Genomic DNA, 18256 nt, shown 5'->3' with positions numbered 1-18256 from the left:
TGAATATATTAGAAATAACCTTGTATTATAATAATTAATGATATTTAAATGCATTGAATTTATGTTAATTTTATTTATTTTTTAAAATATTTTATTTAAGTAAAATATTTTAAATTTTTATTTTTTTGTCAATCAAAAAATATATTTATTACCATGAAAGGTAAAAAATTATTTAAACATCAAATAATTATTAATAACTTAAAAATATTAATATCAATAATTTTATAATTGATTATTTATCTGGTAAAGTTCATCAAAATTTTGAATTCATAGTAATAAGTATTTTTCTATATTGATATCAGTTAAAATTGATTTTAGTTGCTATATGTATTTAACTTATATATGAAACAATAAAGAACCACAAATTAGGACACGGTACATTAATTAGGATTTAAATTTATGTCAATAATGTTTTCTATTAATGCACTATCAATATTAATAATAGATACAGAAATGCCGAGGATTTTTCTTTACAAAAATTCAATTCACATTAATTGTGATTTCTTTCCACTTAATAAAAAAACCGTGTATGTCTTTTTCTTTATCATGTTGCTAACAATGTACTTTGTCACCTATAAATAATGCAGCATATCAGTGTCAAACACATCCAAAAAGAATTTCAAAATCAAAGCTTGCGTTTGTATCTCTGCAATGGCTCATTTGACAATTCTTTGCATCATTCTCCTCCTTCCCATAATCTGTGAAGGTAAAAATTTTCTCACAATATAATACAATTTTTTCTCATAATCTGTGAAGCTTGCATCATTCATTACTGTACAGTTTTACATCTCTAAGATATTCTTTCACTACTCTGTGACTCTGTCCTATCATAGACATTTAGTTTAAAAGTTTAGGAATTAAAAATATAATTAATCTATTTTTTTAATAAAATGGGATTTATAAACTCTTCCATGGATCATGATGTCAGGTGCATGCTCTTTCAGAGATCTTTCAATTACCCAAAATCTAACTGGAGTTAAAGTACGGGGAAAGCCAGAATGGACAGTGAAAATCACCAACAATTGTGCATGTGTTCAATTGAACGTGATCTTGAATTGCCAGGGATTTCGAACGGTTGAGAAAATAGACCCATCAGTTTTGAGAATTTCCTCTACTCGCTGTCTTGTTAACAATGGTCAATCTGTCTATGGAGATGCTGTTCAATTTAATTATGCTTCGGACAAACAATTTGAATTCACTCCTCTTTCCTCTCAGATTGCATGTTCTTGAATGAACAAACCTCTTCTCATGTACTTTTTGTTTTTCATATGTAGTTTGTTTTTTATTTTATGCACTTTTGAGTCAAACCTTGATATACAATGGAGTTTGTCTTACAAATTATAATCCATTAATAATGCATTCGCTTTTCATATGTTAAATTTGCTTATGCAATGTCATTGTGAAAGAATATAAATGGTTACTCTTAAATCAAAGAGAAATATTTCAAAAGTTAGAATCCAGTTTTTTGTTATTTGTTTTTGTTGAAATGGAATGAGGATAACCGCCTATCTTCCTTCCGTTTTTCTAGTTCTTAGCTCCGATAAATCGATTGGCCTTTTAATCTTGTAATCCTGCACGCTGAGCATCCTTGCTCCTTCATTCAGGCTATTAAACACCGAATGGGGGATTGACTCTGACGCTCAAGTCAGAATTTTTCTCTGTACATCTATTATGAGTAATCAAAAAGTCCTTTTACCTCAAAAATAAATCCATATTTATAGAGTTTAAAGGAATATGACCAATTAAGTTACTTCTTAATGGTCATTAATGCAAACTTTAATCGTTTAACAGTAGCCGTTATGACCTTAATTGTGCCTTAATTGTGTTCAACATTTGTAGAGACCGAGTGGCTTCAAGACATTTTCGAGTGTCTACCACTCAGTTTTACTTAGTGTCTACCACTCGGTTTTATTCATGTACTTTGCAACCCTTACCAATCGGTTAGATTCGGGTCCATAGTAAAATTATTCATGTAAGACTTTGTTCACTTGGAGGAGATGATTTGAGAGAGGGTGAGTGGATGGATTTAAGGGTAAATTTTTTATTGTTTATTTGAGTGGATTTGGAGGTAAGTGAGAGTAGATTTTGAAGTAAAATGTAGGATTTGATTGATTTGACAAGATAAAAAAATTTGTTTAATAGGTAGAAATTAAAGATTATCAAAATACCCTTTGTAGTAAAAGTAGTATAGAATGATAATGGTTAATATTATATATAAAATTGTAAAAATTATTATAAAGAGAGAAAAATATAAAAATTAATTTTTAAAATTTCGTTATTATTATTATTATTATTATTATTATTAAGCACTTGAGAATAAATAACAGGAATCAAATAAGATAATACAGGGAATTGAATAAAAAAATGTGTAATTGAATACACTTTAATGGAAGGGGCTAAGCTCATGGGGAACCGAATACTATATGGTGTATTCGAATACACCTGATTAAAGTTGAATAAGGAGGGGAAATTGGTCATTTTATTAACAATCACTGCAAATATTCGCTAATATGCGAGGATTCAAAATATCTGTAATCCCTCAAGTCCCTCCCATTACTCGCTTGCAAATCATTCAAAATAAATGTGATAAATCCCGCAAATCATTCTTCGCCAATCACCGTGAACAAAAAATTCTTTGCAAGTGAACACAACGTAAACATTTTCTTTCTGACCTTGTGACAAATACAAGACTTAAAGTGTTATATATCACTAAAAAAACTTGAATCACCGGTAGATAAATGCCATTAGTAACATTGAATTTTTTATGAATTATTGATAGATGAAGATTCGTTGGTAATTATTTTATCAAAAATATTTATTGATGAAGTATGTTCGTTGATAATTTTTTACGGATAAATCTATCAATAATTATTGACAGAATCATAATTATTGATGGTTATAATCTATCGATAATTACTGACAGACATAATTCATTGGTAATTATCTACGAACATAATTCATTGATGGTCCATCAGTAATGTGCGAACCAGATTGAAGTGTAGTGGACAAGATTTGCTTCTCACCACATTCAACTTTGACAAAATCGGAAGCAATCAAAGGCAATCTCAATCAGAGAATCCAGATATATGTAATCATAAATCAACCAATGGAGTGAAATAAAAGTAGCCCATAGCATTAACGAGTGTAAATGTTTGCATTATGACCTTCTGACAAATACAAGACTCAAAGTGTTATATATCATTACAAAAAAAAATTAATGGTTAAATATTGTCGATAACATCGAAAATATGTTAGTATTTGACTTTTTTATGAGAAGATATGTCGATAATTATTTTATTGGAAACATTTACCAATTTATGTTTATCGGTAATTTTTAGCAGATAAATCCTTCAGTAATTATAGACGAAAAAATTCGTCGATAATTATCATGGACAAGATTCGTCAATAATTACCGACGATTATGATTCACCGATATCGGTAGACACAATTTACCAATAATTACCGACGGACATAATCTATCGATGGTCTGTCATTAATGTACGAAACAGATTGAAGTGCAATAAGCAAAATTTGCTCCCCACCACATTCAACTTGGACAAAATCAGAGACAATCAAAGACAATCCCATTTAAAGAATCCAAATATACATAGTTATATAAATCAACCAATGCAGTGAAATAAATGTAGTACATATCATTAAAAACATAAAATAATGTGCAATTAGCTTGTCTTACTTGGCCAACCGCTCACAAGACTTTAACTAGTGCAACACCTCTCAATTTGTAGGATGCTTTATCTACATATAGAAACATCACAATAATTAGCAGGACATATTGTTATGATCATTAATCTGTCGAGACTTATATAAATGACTAAAATTACGTATGCAAGTAGAGGAACACTCACGTATAATAGATAACGAAAAAGACCTAGAAAAAGCACTAAAACTCAATTTACATGAACGAAGAAATTGGTTGGTCCAAATTGAAGAGCTCGTCGCAAGGATTAATTCAACAACCTCAATTCTTCAATCAGACGAGTAGAGAGGAAGAACCCTTAGAGAATAATCAGAAAACTCTAAAATAGTAGTTTCTAAAGTGATGATCTATTTTAAAATAATGAAATTATAATAAAACTATTTATATTAAAACCTTTTAATATTAAAATAATTAAGTTTCACTACTTTTAAAATACTATCACTTTTAAAATGTCATTTTCTAGGTTTTGTGGTCAATAACATACATCAAAATTTTTGAAATTTAAAATATATAATAATAGTTTGAATTTGAAATTCAAAGTTGAAAAAAATTTGTAAAATACTTCTAAAATGTTTCTAAGTTCTGATTTTAAAATAGTTCGCATTTAAGGAGCAAACAAAATGGGAAAGTCGAAAAGTTCCATAGATTTAATGATTTTTAATAATATAATAATATAATAATATATTATAATACACATTTATATTTATTAATATAATAAAATAATAACACAATAATACTAATATAAATAATAAAACTTAAAAAATGATAAAATAAATAAATAATAGAATAATGTCATAATTAATAAATTAAATATTATATATATATATATAAGTTAAATACATATTTATCGTAAAAATAATTAAAATATTATTTTTTAAAATTTTTATAATAAAATAATTATATTAGATTGTAATTACTTTTAATAAATAAATATATGATCTTTACATGTCGCCTTTTTATAATTTTACATATGCTTTTAATAATAATACTAATAATTATTATATTAATAATAATAATGATAATAACATTAATCATTATAACATCTTATAATCTAACACTTGATAATTCATAATTGATATATTGTAGCATTACATTTAAGCTAACATCCCATAATCTCACACTTGATAACTCATAAATATAACTCGAATTCTTCTAATTTATTCTTCTATTTCTTTCTTCATTGACACTGAATCAGATGACATTCCTTCATCTGCTCCTATATAACGAATTATACGATCATCGCACATACACAAACACAAACAAGTAGGGTGAGCTAACATGCAACAAACCATTTATAAAACATGCATAATTACTTTGATACACTCAACAAACATCATATAATAATCATGTCAGACACCCTCATACCATCGTACAACAATTGCACTATAGATACTCATCCCATCATACCACAATTCCTAATAGACACTCATCTCACAATACCCCATAAACACTCATCCCACAATACTCAATAGACACTCACTCCACAATACCCAATAGACACTCATCCCACAATACCCCATAAACATTCATCCCACAATACTCAATAGACACTCATTCCACAATGTCCAATAGACATTCATCCCACAATACCCAATAGACACTCGTTCGGATGATACGTTGATGAGCGGTCACTGGAGGTTATGCACTTGTGATGACTTCTACTTCTTCTTACAAATACACTTCCAAACTACCTCATACCATCCACAAGGTTAGTCCTCAACACTATGTCCAAAACCGGCACATAGACCAGGACCTCCTGCCCCTCTCACCACATAATTCATCCTTCTCTACTTGAGACTGGATGATTATTAGAGTATCAGGATAACCTCCAACAACAGGACCCTCAACATCAACATATACACAAATACCATATCATTATAGAATCTCTCCACGAGACTCATACCATGCTCATATTCCTCAACTCATATTATACCATTACAAAATCTCCCCATAATACTCATATCATGTTCAAATGCATAAATTCAAATCCAATATAATAAAATACAATCATCATATAAATCATACAAAATGAATATATCACAAAATAAATTAATAATACTAAAATATCACCATAAATGGTCACCGGAGAAGAATCAAATGTTTGACGAATCAAACTCACCATAAACGCCAGTACAAATGACTAGTCACAACTTACTGGATTTGACCAGGGCCGCTCTATGATCAGGGATGTACCAACTTCGGTTTTTAAGATTCCTCTATCCTACCATCATAATTATGACCTTAATATAAACGTTCTGGGAAACTAAGGAGTTGAATCTAGCATAGCTGGTTAGACATCTTCTTATCCTTCCAGAAAGATGAATCCATCATATATTTTATATCAATTGAGTATATTGCATAATAGTTTAACAGTACTTAATCTGTTCAATAGGATTTAAGTTAAAAACCTATCGAGTAGACTTCCAGGAAAGAGAGGTGTATCACAATGGACAACTTAAGTACCAAGTCTTTCCTTAGCCAAAGTGTTCCTCAACTAGTTTTTAACAAATTTATTATTTACAGATTCAAAACAACAGCATATAATATTAACACAAAAATTCAATATAGATAGATATACAGTAAGCACATATGTTTTTCATTAACAGTACTCACATAGAATTTCAAGACATGAATAGTAATAAAACAATAATAAATCATAATATAAAAGCTTAGAAAAGTTAGCTCCCTTATCTCTATTCCAGACTTAATCTCTTGCTCATAATTTGTTTCCCTGAAAACCCTCTAGAATCTCTACTCTTCTTGCAACTAAAAATTTCTTCCTAACTCTTTCTTCTCTATTTCTCAAGATTTCTCACTTGATTTTTCCTCTCTTTGTGCAGAATAACCTCCCCTCTCATGGCTATTTATAGTCCAAAATTTTTACTATTTAACAATTTTTTAATATTATTTATTATTTTAATATTATAATCACCACTTGACATATTTGATCCTTCAATAATGACTTCAAACGTGGAGTGTTTATCCACTATAGTTTGAACCCATGTTCTTGAAATCACCACAATTTTCTACCATTTAAGCTACCAAAATTTCTTATTTAGCTTTCCACATTTTATTTTTACATAAACTTATTAATTATATTTTTCATTCACAAAGAAATTTATTACTACTACTAATAAAATTGTTACTATTAAGGTAAATATTTTTCATGGGTCTTACAATCATCATTATTATTATTTTCGTAACAAATAATAATAATAAAAATGTTAGTAATAATAATATTAATTACTACTACTAATAATTACATTTTATTTTCTATTAATTTCAAAATATGGTAATAAAAATTTGAATTTGAAATTTGAAAATTTTAAAAAATTGTAAAAAAATAATGTCCTTTTAATGGAATTTTTAATGGCTCTAAAAAACTTTCACATATTTCTAACATATCAAAACAATTCGTAGATGTGAACAAAATATAAAAGATAAAGAACTCAAAAACATTAATGAAAATATGTAAATAAATAATAATAATAATAATAATAATAATAATAATAATAATAATTAAAATATAATATAAAATAAATAATTAATTATGACATCATTAATAAACTAAATAATAAAATATTATAAATATTAATTCATTTAAAATTATAATACACAAATTTAAATAAAAATTTCAATAACATAAAAATAAGTATATTATTAAAAAGTAAAAATTATAAATTCTTTCAACATTTAAAGATATAGAAATAACTAACGATTTTAATTTCAATATTTTCTTAAAATTAAGATTTATATTGGTAAATTTAAAATTCGTAATATTCATAGTAACAATTGATTTTGAAATTCAAAATCTAAAAGGAATGTAAAATTGTGGTAACAGTTTTTGAGTAGAAAATTCAAAAGCCAAAAATATTTTAAAAAGATAAAACTATTTCAATGAACCCTTCTAACACCAATGCACTAAAGGAAAACGAAAGCGGTTATTTTCACTTATACGCAGCAGTTCCGCAACTGAAACATATACAAGCTAGGCAAAAAGGTCGGTTCTGAACCGAGGCAAAAAGGTGTCGGATTTTGTCTCGGTTCAAATCCAAAATCGAGGCAGTAGAGGGGTGTGTGCTTTTGCCTCGGTTCAAATCCAACAGAGGCAATAGAGGGTTTTTTTTTTTTTTTTTTTACAACATGTTCAGTTGTGATAGTGCAAGCTCCAAGCAGAACCGCTCAAACCGAAAGCCTTCGGTATCAACTTCCAAGAAGATCAATCATGCAAATGTAATGCATTATACTTATTCATCCAGTGTGTCTAAGACACCTTGAACAATCTGCTTTCTTTTTATGTAAGAATCATATAACCACATTTACAAGCATAAATTAGCTAAAGCAAAAAGCAACAAAAGAAAAAGTAGGTAAAAATTACAATCTAAACTAAAAAACAATGTGACCAATTCAGTGAATCATCAACACTCATTATTCAAGCAAATAAACATAACTGACAGTTACATTGTAGAGCAAAGAAATAACCTTTCATCAAAGGCAAGCACTCTGGGCAAGCAGACGTGGCAAAACCACCTAATCAACAACGACCACACTGTCGATCTGATCTCTAACTTCTTCTGGAAATTCACCAAATCATGATTCGAATCCACGACCTCCAACTTCGTCGGTCCCGCACAAACCGCAAGCGAAGCAATCGAGAAACCCTTGGCTCTCCTCGATAAAAAATTCTCCCCAAAACTGAACTGACTAATCTACTTGAAATTCTCAGCAATTCCTCTAACCACACCCAAAACCTTGTCTCGAACTGCGCCCTCCTTCAATTTCAAGAAGCTGACACGAAGGGCCGAGCCCGGCGGCAGAACGAGGTTGCTGAGGCCATCGACGACCCAATCGACAACCATGATGTCGTCGGGGAGCATGTTTTCCTTGATGACGGTGACAGATAAAAAGAAGATCAACTCTTCATCAAATCAAAATACCTCCTCCCATGATCAACCAAACAGGAACGATTATGCAAAAACACTTCACCTGTTATTCCATTCAAAAACAGGGAACAAGCAGAAACTCCATTCAGAAACCAAGAAAATAAAAAAAAATAAAACCTATTTGATTGTCACGCCCTTGCGCCTCCGTTGCAAGAACAATAACGGTCATCGTGCCCTTGCGCCCCCGCCGTGTCTCCGTCGTTTCTTCCCCGCGCTTCCATCATGTCTTTGTCATGCCATTGATGATCCCTCCAGGTTGGTTGTCCAGCGAGACGAAGAACCCTAAGCTTGGTTGGATGCACGAAGAACCCTAGACGAATCGGAACAGAGAAGAGGAAGGAAGGGTTGGATGCACGAAGAACCCTCTCGGCGACGGGGACGCGGATCCAAACAGGGAAGAAGGGTTGCTGTGTCGAACAGAGAAGAGGAAGAGGATAAACACCACCTTTTCGCGATGCAGAACAAAGAAGAGGAAGAGGATTATATTTTGGTTCAAGGAGAAAAAAAAAACAAAGGATGAACCCTTAATTTGGGTTATCTGATACAAGCCAACTTGAAATTAGAAAACTAAAAAAAATAAAACATGTTTGTGCTGTGGAGGAAGAAGAAAGCTCGTGGAGGAGGAAGAAGAAAGCTCGTGGAGGAGGAAGAAGAAAGCCCTCTTCGCTCGAGAAGGAAGAAAATGCACTATTCACGTGAGAAGATTATTTTGGTAGGGCAGGCTTTTATGCCTCGGTTGACTAGGAAACCGAGGTAGTAAGCCATTTTTGAAAAAGGCGTCAGGTGCACAATCTAACTTTTCAGAAAGGACATGTGCTCTTAGCAGGGTTATATGCCTCGGTTGTTTACTTAACCGAGGCAATATACCCCTTATGCTTCAGTTCTCCTTGAACCGAGTCATATAAAAATCGAAGTGTCTATAGCGCCTTAATAACCTTTTTTTTACTAGTGCTTTATGTCTCAGTTGCTGACTTAACCGAGACAGTATACCTATCACGCTTCGGTTCCTTTTGAACCGAAACATATAAGTTTTCTAAAACTGCGAAAATGTCACTGTACTTTTATACGCTTCAGTTTCAGTAAAATCGAAACGTATATACCGCGTTAAAAAAGCTTTTTTTTTACTAGTGTAATGTACTTAAATCATTTTTACAAATTTCTAACCTATAAAAAGAGTTAATATTTAAGTTAAGAACAACATCTAAAAGAAGAAAAATTCAACAAATTTAATGATTTTTAAAAATTAATAATTTATTATATCACATAATAATATTTAATAATAATACAATAGTACAATAACATAATAAAATTAATATAATAATAATAAAAATTAAATAATATATAAAATAACAAATAAATAATTGAATAATGGCATTATGAATAAACTAAATAATAAATAATTAGAAATAATATTTCATTTAAAGTTTCAATCCAATTATGTTAAATTTAAATAGTAATTAAAGAATAATTTCAACAATGTAAAACATAAGTTTATTGTTAAAAAAATATGAATGCAATTTCACTTATGTTTGACATTGTAAGATTTCATTTAATATTATAAAACTACTAAATAAAAAATTATATATATGATAATCAACAAGCACATAAGATAGAAGTAAATATAATTACTGTATTACAGTAATCTATGAAACATGTAATAGGTATAGCCAACTATATATACACACTAACAAGAAGCTAGAATTTTTAAAAGAAGAAAGCTTTTACATAATAGAACAAATCATAGCTAGGCTATTGTATCTCCCTTACCCTACATCGAATTAATTGGAAGATTTTTATTTAGTCACACCACTAAATTGGTCATTGTAGTTAAGAAGAAAAACAAAAAAATGAATAAACAGAGAAGAAATGGTAAGCTAATGTATCAAAAGAGTTTTCATGAAACAAACATAAATATATTATCATAAATAACTCATTAATGAAAATAACAATATCAGATTTGAAGACTATACTAGACTCAATTATCAAGATACGTGCCCTTGAGTCAGACTAGTGAAGCCATGCACATGTGGTGATAAGATATCGTTCTATCGAGTTAGCACACACAAGTTTAGTCCTTGTCACAATAATAAGAACCCTAGGATCATCCTTATGATAGAACCTCCTACCATTCTTACCACATAATCATCCTCCTCTACATGAGTATGAATGATTAGTAGAATTCATGATAGCTACACTAAATGGAACAATCCTTACCTTAAGTCACACCACAGTGAAACACACATTTCACATAATTTCCTCCTTAGAAATCACTACTTCATCATCACTTTCATACCATGTTTTAATTAACTCGCATTCACAACAATATCATATATGAATAAATATCATACATACTTACAATCATGTTACCAATCTATGAAACATCACAATCCATAATAACCATACATAGAAACCATGATAAATAACTTCAAACAATTCAAAGAATCATAAATTCACCAAAAACATACATTGGCATTCATAGTGACACTCAATGCGAGACCTTTCACAGAGGAGAGTGCTTAGCGTCAAACCTCTCGCAAATTGTCTCGCCCAACAAGACCATTTTGTCGCTTAGCAACCTCAAATTAAACGATTTCAGACATATAGAGAAAAGTGGTGTTGAACGGTACAAAACCACCACTCGACACCATAGCATACGCATTTTTAGTCACTTAGTGACACAAACCTGGCGCTTAATGGTCTAGAGCTTAAATGCTCCTAGACTTTCACAACCAAGCTTGCGTTCAACATCACACCAATGTCGCTTAGTGCCATATCAGAAACCAATACATTCAAATCTATTATTTGAGAAGACAGAAACTTGTTTAGATGATCAAATTGATGTCTCTAACTTAGTGCTTAGTTCAATGCTATAGTATCTACTAATTTGCTAAAATGATCAAATCCTCAGTTTCTTAACTCAAGACCTAGATCAAACAACATATAATCATCAAACACAACACAATTTCAACATGTTCAACTACTAATTTCAGTAACTCAAACAGGTGTTAAAGGTCGTCATCAAGTGTATCAAATCGTTCAAATATTATAAAATGATAAGATCAAGTAGTATTTCCCAATACAATAATAACTAAGTTAATGCCAAAAGTTTTAACCCATGTTGTAAAACTTTTAGTTTAATAGATATTTTTTTTCAATATTTATTGAAATTAGTCAATATGTCCTCAATTCTTTTTTCTTTCCCATATAGCCTGTATTTTTGTTAAAATGAGTTAATATAGTTTATTCTGTTAGATTAACCTTGACGTTGTTAGAAGGGTGATGATTTAACATATTCACATTTCACATGGATGATTATTTGAAACAATAGAACAAGATGAAAACGTGTCACCTTTGCTCGTTTTATGTAGTTAGACTACTTTCTTATTCTTTTCTTTTCTCTTTCTATTCTGTTTAGGTGTGTCCTTCATTTTCTCATCAATGTTTTATTATTTGTCTTTATCATTATGCAAGTGTAATACTTAGACGTTACAAAATTAATGTAATTCCTCTCATGGTAATGTGAGTAGGAGTTATGGAATTGTATTAATTTGTGTGGAGATTTATTTATTAGTATATCGAGAACAATTGTATCTAAGAACGGTGGAAAATAATTTTAAGATAATCTTAAATACAAGATTAGAGTTATGAAATTTTATTTTGTAAAAATTAGTTGGATACGTATATTCATTTGTCTTCAAATCCAAATTTGTCTCCACTACTACACTGCAAAAAATTTGCTTCTAAATTTGGCAAACTTTCAACCTACAAAAACAATCCTATATATTTACTCAAATCTAGTTTCTTTTTTCAATCTTCCCAACATAATTACAATAAATGGGTACAGAAACTCTTAAAATGCGATTATTTTTTTTCTTTCCGCAAGTTTCTTCATTCATTATGTTTACAAATAACATTCTTCATTATTTCATTGGTATAAAATAGATTTACATAAATTATTTTGATCGAATTACATCTCTTATTGTAAATAAGGGTTGATATAAAAGAGAAAGCACCTTTATGTTATATTCACACTTACATAAAAAAAAAGTCACGTCAATATAATAACTAACGTAAAAAAAGTTTCAATTTACTCAATTTCTAGGCATCAAAATAAGAAAACAATATATTTTATGTTGATTATGAAATTAATCAACGAAAAATGTCAAATGTTACTTTCTACGACAACGGGAAAATCTTTCCCTTTGCAACTATCCCCTTTATAACTAGTTATTTAGTCTAGAAATAACACTCTTCATAATATTGGTGATGTTTGTTTTGTTCTTCTTGTATGCACTTGTTATTTGTAGTTATTTAAATTAATATTAAATATGTTTTTATCCTTTAATTTTTAATAAAAATTAAAATTAGTCTTTTTTAAAAATTTTAAGTCAATTTAGTCTTTTATTTTTATAATTTGATGAATTTAATCATTTTAATCAGATTTTGTTAAATTTATTTAACAATGTTTGTATTATTTATACTATTTAATGTGTTAAATAAATTTAATAAAATTAGGTTAAAATGACTAAATTTACACATTTCTAAAATTAAAATATTAAATTGGGTTAAAATTTTAAAAATATAAATTCAATTTTCACACAAAAATTAAAAAATAAAAATAACATTTAATCTTTTTAATTATAACACATATTTCTCCCTAAAATTATCACGTGATGATCCCACCATCATAAGTTCAAGAAAAGGAGTGCGAGAACCATAATTTATTCAAGATTCATATTCTACTTGTACAAAACAAATAGTTACCATTTCTCTGTAGAGACACAAGCCACATAAAACAAAAGTTACTTACGTGCAGCAGATCTCTCAAACACTATTCTTTCACTCTACTCTAATGTTAAAGATGAAACGTGGAAGATTGGAAAACACCTTCTTTATAAGGTGACTAGATACCTCTACTTTGAGTAACTTAATAGTTTCTTAATCATCTCATCCCATAGTGTAAGAAGCTGCTGGTAAGTTTATTACTGTAGTCTTAACCTTTGTCATCATGTTAATACTGTTGGTGATTCCTTGAGAACCAATTCCACTATCCTTCAGTCCCTGCCAAAAATCATATTTGCTTGTTTATAAAAAAAAAATTAAGTGACATGGTGAAGTGATCAAATCTTATTGAATGTCTGTGATATCACCCCATACAAACACTTACTGTTTTACACTTGGAAATAGGCCAAGATGTATATATCAATGTTATCAAAATATTTTGCACTCACAGTATATAAATCTTATTCCATGTCACTGTATGTGTATATAAATTAAAGTCATCAATTCATGATGGTGTGTTGCAATAAATGAGGAATTTTTTCTATCTTTTTTTATTGGTAGAAACCTTTGAATTTGCTTCCTGTAAAAAAGAGTTCTGCAACTAGCATTACAACCTACACAAATTTGATGGCAACCTGGCAAATGTAAAACAATTTTCACCTGAAAAGGAAAGTGATCAGGTCCACGAGATGGTGCTGAGTTAATTTGAACTGTTCCTGTCTCCATTGCATCACTTATCAACATTGCTTTGTTAATGTCTTTGGTGAAGACACATCCCTGCATTATACATATGATTACATTAAACAAAGGAAAGAAAACATTTCTGCTTTGTAGTAGATAAAATGGCATTGGGAGTTTTGACTGAGACCCCACTCAAGATTATGCTGTCACTCGTGTGATAATGAATATGATGAAAACAAGTTTAGATTTAAATGGACATCCACTTAACACACTAGATATTCACAAAAGCATCCTATTTCTGAAAATAAAACACTGCTCAAACTTTTAAGCTCATTTAGCAAGTGAAAATTGATTCTAGTTTACACTTTCTGGTAGAAAATTCCAAATATGAACCTAAATCTTACCTCTAATAAAAATGAAAAAATTAAATATTGATGAACTGTACAATACCTGAAGGCCAAAATTGCTGGCATTACAGTGGTGGATTCCCTCCTCAACAGAATTTATTCTGATAACTGGCAAAACTGGTCCAAATGGCTCCTCCCATGCTATCCTCATATCAGGACGAACATTATCCAACAGCAATGGCCAAATGAGATTTCCTTCCCTTCTGTATTCCTGGCAGAATGTTGCTCCTTTCTCCTTAGCATCCATTACCAATCCTTCAATGAAGTTAGCAGAGGATTCTGTGACAACTGGTGTTACATCACAGTCATTCTCAGGTGGTCCAACAGTTAACTTGGCAACTTTATCATTGATTTTCTTAACAAGGGTGTTGGCAACCGATTCCATGACCAAAACAACCTTTACAGCAGTGCATCTTTGACCACTGGCATAAAATTTTTCACAGCATTTGTATTAGGATTTATGAGTATTGCTGTCAAGGGAATTTATGCAGCCACAATGAGAAAATTGTAATGTATAAATGAATAAGTTCACATACTGAGGTTTTAAACTTGGGAATATGTGAAACTTCCACATTAATCATGAAATTCAAGGACGCCTTTAGTGGATTTTGTTGCATGAACTGTTTCCTTCTTTACATTATTGTTCCATAAAATAACTTCAGTGAATGAATTACCTTTTGGAGGGTAGAGAAACAAATAAGAAAGACAAGATCACATGTCTCATTCCCATGTCTTTATTTGTTTTATCCTTCTAATTATTACTTTTTCCCTTTCTTAATACTGCATCCATTCTCAAATAAACAAAATTCACAATTAAGAGATAGATTATATTTGCCTTAAATTTTACTAATTTTCTAATATTTTTATTAAAAAATATCTGAGAACAGAATGAAGTATCACACTATCAGTGGTGTAGGTTCAAGGTATTAAATAAAGATATTTTTTGTCAAAATATAATAACATTTTACTTCCTCTAAATATTTCTTAATCTATGAATGTTAACCTTAAAGATCTAACATATGGAAAGGAGGTAATACAAATTTCCATAGGAAAATCCCGGTCCATATGTTAAATGACTAATGAAGCAAAATTGCAGTTTCTCCTGTAACATAATTTAAAGTCCATTATTACCTGTAAGAGAAAGCTCCTTTCACCATGTTAGCAGCTGCCAAATCCAAGTCAGCATCTTCAAGAACAATGCATGCATCTTTTCCTCCCAGCTCCATTTGAAGAGGAACCATGCCAGCCTTCTTTGATATTGCTATTCCGGTGTCTCCACCAGTAAAACTGAGGATTATTGTGAATTAGGTGGGGAAATTCTCAGTCAAAAATGCAATGACAAAACACCTCTCAACTAAGCAAAAAACTCCCAGTCACTATTCTATCTTCATAATTTGGTACAACATCACTCATATTTTTCATGTTATATCTTAGAATTACTGTTGCAACTACTACATGTCAGCATAAAAAAGATGATCATGATGAATTTATCAAGCTTGAACATATCTAGTTGGAAGTTGGAACTACATTTGCAAATTAGGAAGCACATGAATTATTACATAGAAAACAATAACCATTATATCATACTGGAGGACAACAATTACAATATAGAAAAATAAATGCATATTACCTTATGCAGTTCACCCCCGGATGCATTGTAAGAAAATCACCAATCTCAGAACCTTTTCCTGTGACACAGCTAATAAGACCTTGGGGAAAACCAGCCAAATGAAAGCAATGCACCATGTGTAATGCAGCCACGGCACCCTGTAAAGATTAAGAGATAAGCAAGTTGTCTGACTCAAAGCATTCAAAATATAGAGAGCCCTTTAGATTTTATCTGAATTAAATAATGGTAACACTAACTATCAAAAGCTAATAAGTACATGCTATATAAGTAGTTGCATACCTGAGTGGGGGGTTTAAGAACAATGGAGTTTCCAGAAATAAGAGCTGGAGCAATCTTTGAAACAGCCAGATTAACAGGATAGTTAAAAGGTGGAATGGCTAAAACAACTCCAAGTGGAATCTGCAATCAGAAATATCTCAAAATAATGCTTCATTTACAGTAACAAGATCATGCATAAAGTCTAGGATATTGTTGAGATCTCACTTGGATCAGAGATATGGTCGATAGTCCTTATAAGATTTGGATAATCCACAGCACATGAACCAGAGATATGTTCAATGTAGTAATTATATTATAGGTTTTGTAAAGAGTTTATAAGTCCAAATCCTAAGATGGTACTAATGTTTATCTTATCACTAACTGTCTAGTGGAATGTGAGTCATTACTTGGTGAAAAAAATAGTAAGATTTTTGACATTGCGACGCCAGGGAAAAAAGTAACCATAGTTAGTGGTTGGTGTTACAGCCACCATCTCTCAAAGTGAAAGGTCAAAATAAAAAATACCTTGGAAGAGAGACAGTATTTGGTTCTATCATTGCCTGGAAAACTATCAGAGACCAGAAACTTTCCTTCCCCAAGAATTCTTACACCTTCCTCAGCACAATATGAGATCAAATCTCCTGATCTGACCACCTACATAAAAAACAAAGCATTTAAAAGGAAAGTGAAAACCAAGACCAAAATGGACAAATCTCATAAACGTGCAACATAAACCTCAATATTCCCATCAAGGATTCCTGCATGGTATTTGAATGCTAAAAGTTAAAACATAAAAGAAAAAAAGTGGGGGAAAACAAGGTCTTGATGTACATACTTCAGTGACAGCATCTTTAGCTGGCTTTGCAATCTCCTTAACCAGACACTCGGCAATAGATGCTTTGTGTTCCTTCAGTATTGCTGCAGCCTTGTGAAGCAACTCTGCTCTTTTCCACAGTGGAGTCTTGGCCCATGATTTTTGAGCTGTTTTTGCTGATTCCATGACGCTATCAACCTCTTCCCGGGTACAAGCTGTTTGATATTCGGTCAAAGAGAATCAATATCCCAAATTTACAACTTACAACCCTTAAAACAAAACTCAAAAAAAAAACAGTACCATCATGCTGTATTAATCATGATTTCCAGCAACAAAACATGACAAAACTAAATGATCATATTGTTAATTCTTTTCCAATCAAATTGTGTCAGAAACCAATTTGGTATAGACATGGTTTTGATATTAGGATGTGTTAACAATACCTTGGACCTTGAAGTGGGGCTTCCTAGTGGAGGGATTGATGATGGGAACGGATTTCCCAGAAGAGGACTTGTTCCAGCAGCCATGTGCATAGTACTTGAAGACATCACCATCTATGATCTCTCCAAAGGTTTCAGTGGCAGCCATCTTGAACAGGTGATTCTATATGATTTGAGGTTTGAACTTTGGCTTGCATATGTATATATTTATATTGATTATATTGATATTGATGATGTGGTTGGAAATTTTTTATTGGAGTGAGTTCAGACAGAGTCAATGAACAGCTACAAATGCTGCTAACATTTTGTGCCAAGTCTAGTTTAGTCCTTGACCGATCAATGTGCTCTTCATGCAGTTTTGTAGGAATTAAAATGAAAATTTTTAGTCATTGTTAAATTACTAATTTTGTTCATTAACTATAGGACACGCTCCTATTAATTTGTGGAGCATGATGATATTCATAGATAACACTACCAGAATTCGTGTTCAAGGTGTCATGTGAGAGCTATAGTGTTTTTAATTATAATTGAAATTTAAAGATATAAATACTTTTCTGAATATTTTTGGCTATACTTATGGAAT

General features: G+C 30.8%; 2 protein-coding genes across 2 annotated transcripts; one reads left to right on the top strand and one right to left on the bottom strand.

Moving 5' to 3' along the window:
* Positions 1-625: 625 nt before the first annotated feature.
* LOC148204895 (protein TAPETUM DETERMINANT 1-like) lies at positions 626-1408 on the top strand. Its single transcript, XM_088110784.1, has 2 exons — positions 626-706; positions 929-1408. Exons 1-2 carry the CDS (start codon positions 652-654, stop codon positions 1228-1230), a joined length of 357 nt encoding a protein of 118 aa, XP_087966910.1. The 5' UTR covers positions 626-651; the 3' UTR covers positions 1231-1408.
* An 11959-nt stretch (positions 1409-13367) lies between these two features.
* LOC124834489 (NADP-dependent glyceraldehyde-3-phosphate dehydrogenase-like) lies at positions 13368-18020 on the bottom strand. Its single transcript, XM_047309191.2, has 9 exons — positions 17677-18020; positions 17255-17448; positions 16945-17073; positions 16441-16560; positions 16162-16298; positions 15663-15818; positions 14575-14953; positions 14104-14220; positions 13368-13722 (listed from the first exon to the last, which is right to left on the bottom strand). Exons 1-9 carry the CDS (start codon positions 17819-17821, stop codon positions 13609-13611), a joined length of 1491 nt encoding a protein of 496 aa, XP_047165147.1. The 5' UTR covers positions 17822-18020; the 3' UTR covers positions 13368-13608.
* Between the last annotated feature and the right edge of the window lie 236 nt (positions 18021-18256).

Source organism: Vigna umbellata, chromosome 1, assembly GCF_029865625.1.
Source record: "Vigna umbellata cultivar VRB3 chromosome 1, Vumbellata_1.0, whole genome shotgun sequence".
NCBI lineage: Eukaryota > Viridiplantae > Streptophyta > Magnoliopsida > Fabales > Fabaceae > Vigna > Vigna umbellata.
The sequence above is the reverse complement of the archived record's forward strand: the minus strand, read 5'-3'. Positions and strand labels throughout refer to the sequence as shown.

Coding starts and splice junctions, on each gene's coding strand:
- LOC148204895 (XM_088110784.1), top strand. CDS start 652: ATGGCTCATTTGACAATTCTTTGCATCATTCTCCTCCTTCCCATAATC. Junction 707..928: donor CCTTCCCATAATCTGTGAAG/GTAAAAATTTTC, acceptor TCATGATGTCAG/GTGCATGCTCTTTCAGAGAT.
- LOC124834489 (XM_047309191.2), bottom strand. CDS start 17,821: ATGGCTGCCACTGAAACCTTTGGAGAGATCATAGATGGTGATGTCTTC. Junction 17,449..17,676: donor GCCCCACTTCAAGGTCCAAG/GTATTGTTAACA, acceptor AATATCAAACAG/CTTGTACCCGGGAAGAGGTT. Junction 14,954..15,662: donor AAAGGAGCTTTCTCTTACAG/GTAATAATGGAC, acceptor ATTTTATGCCAG/TGGTCAAAGATGCACTGCTG.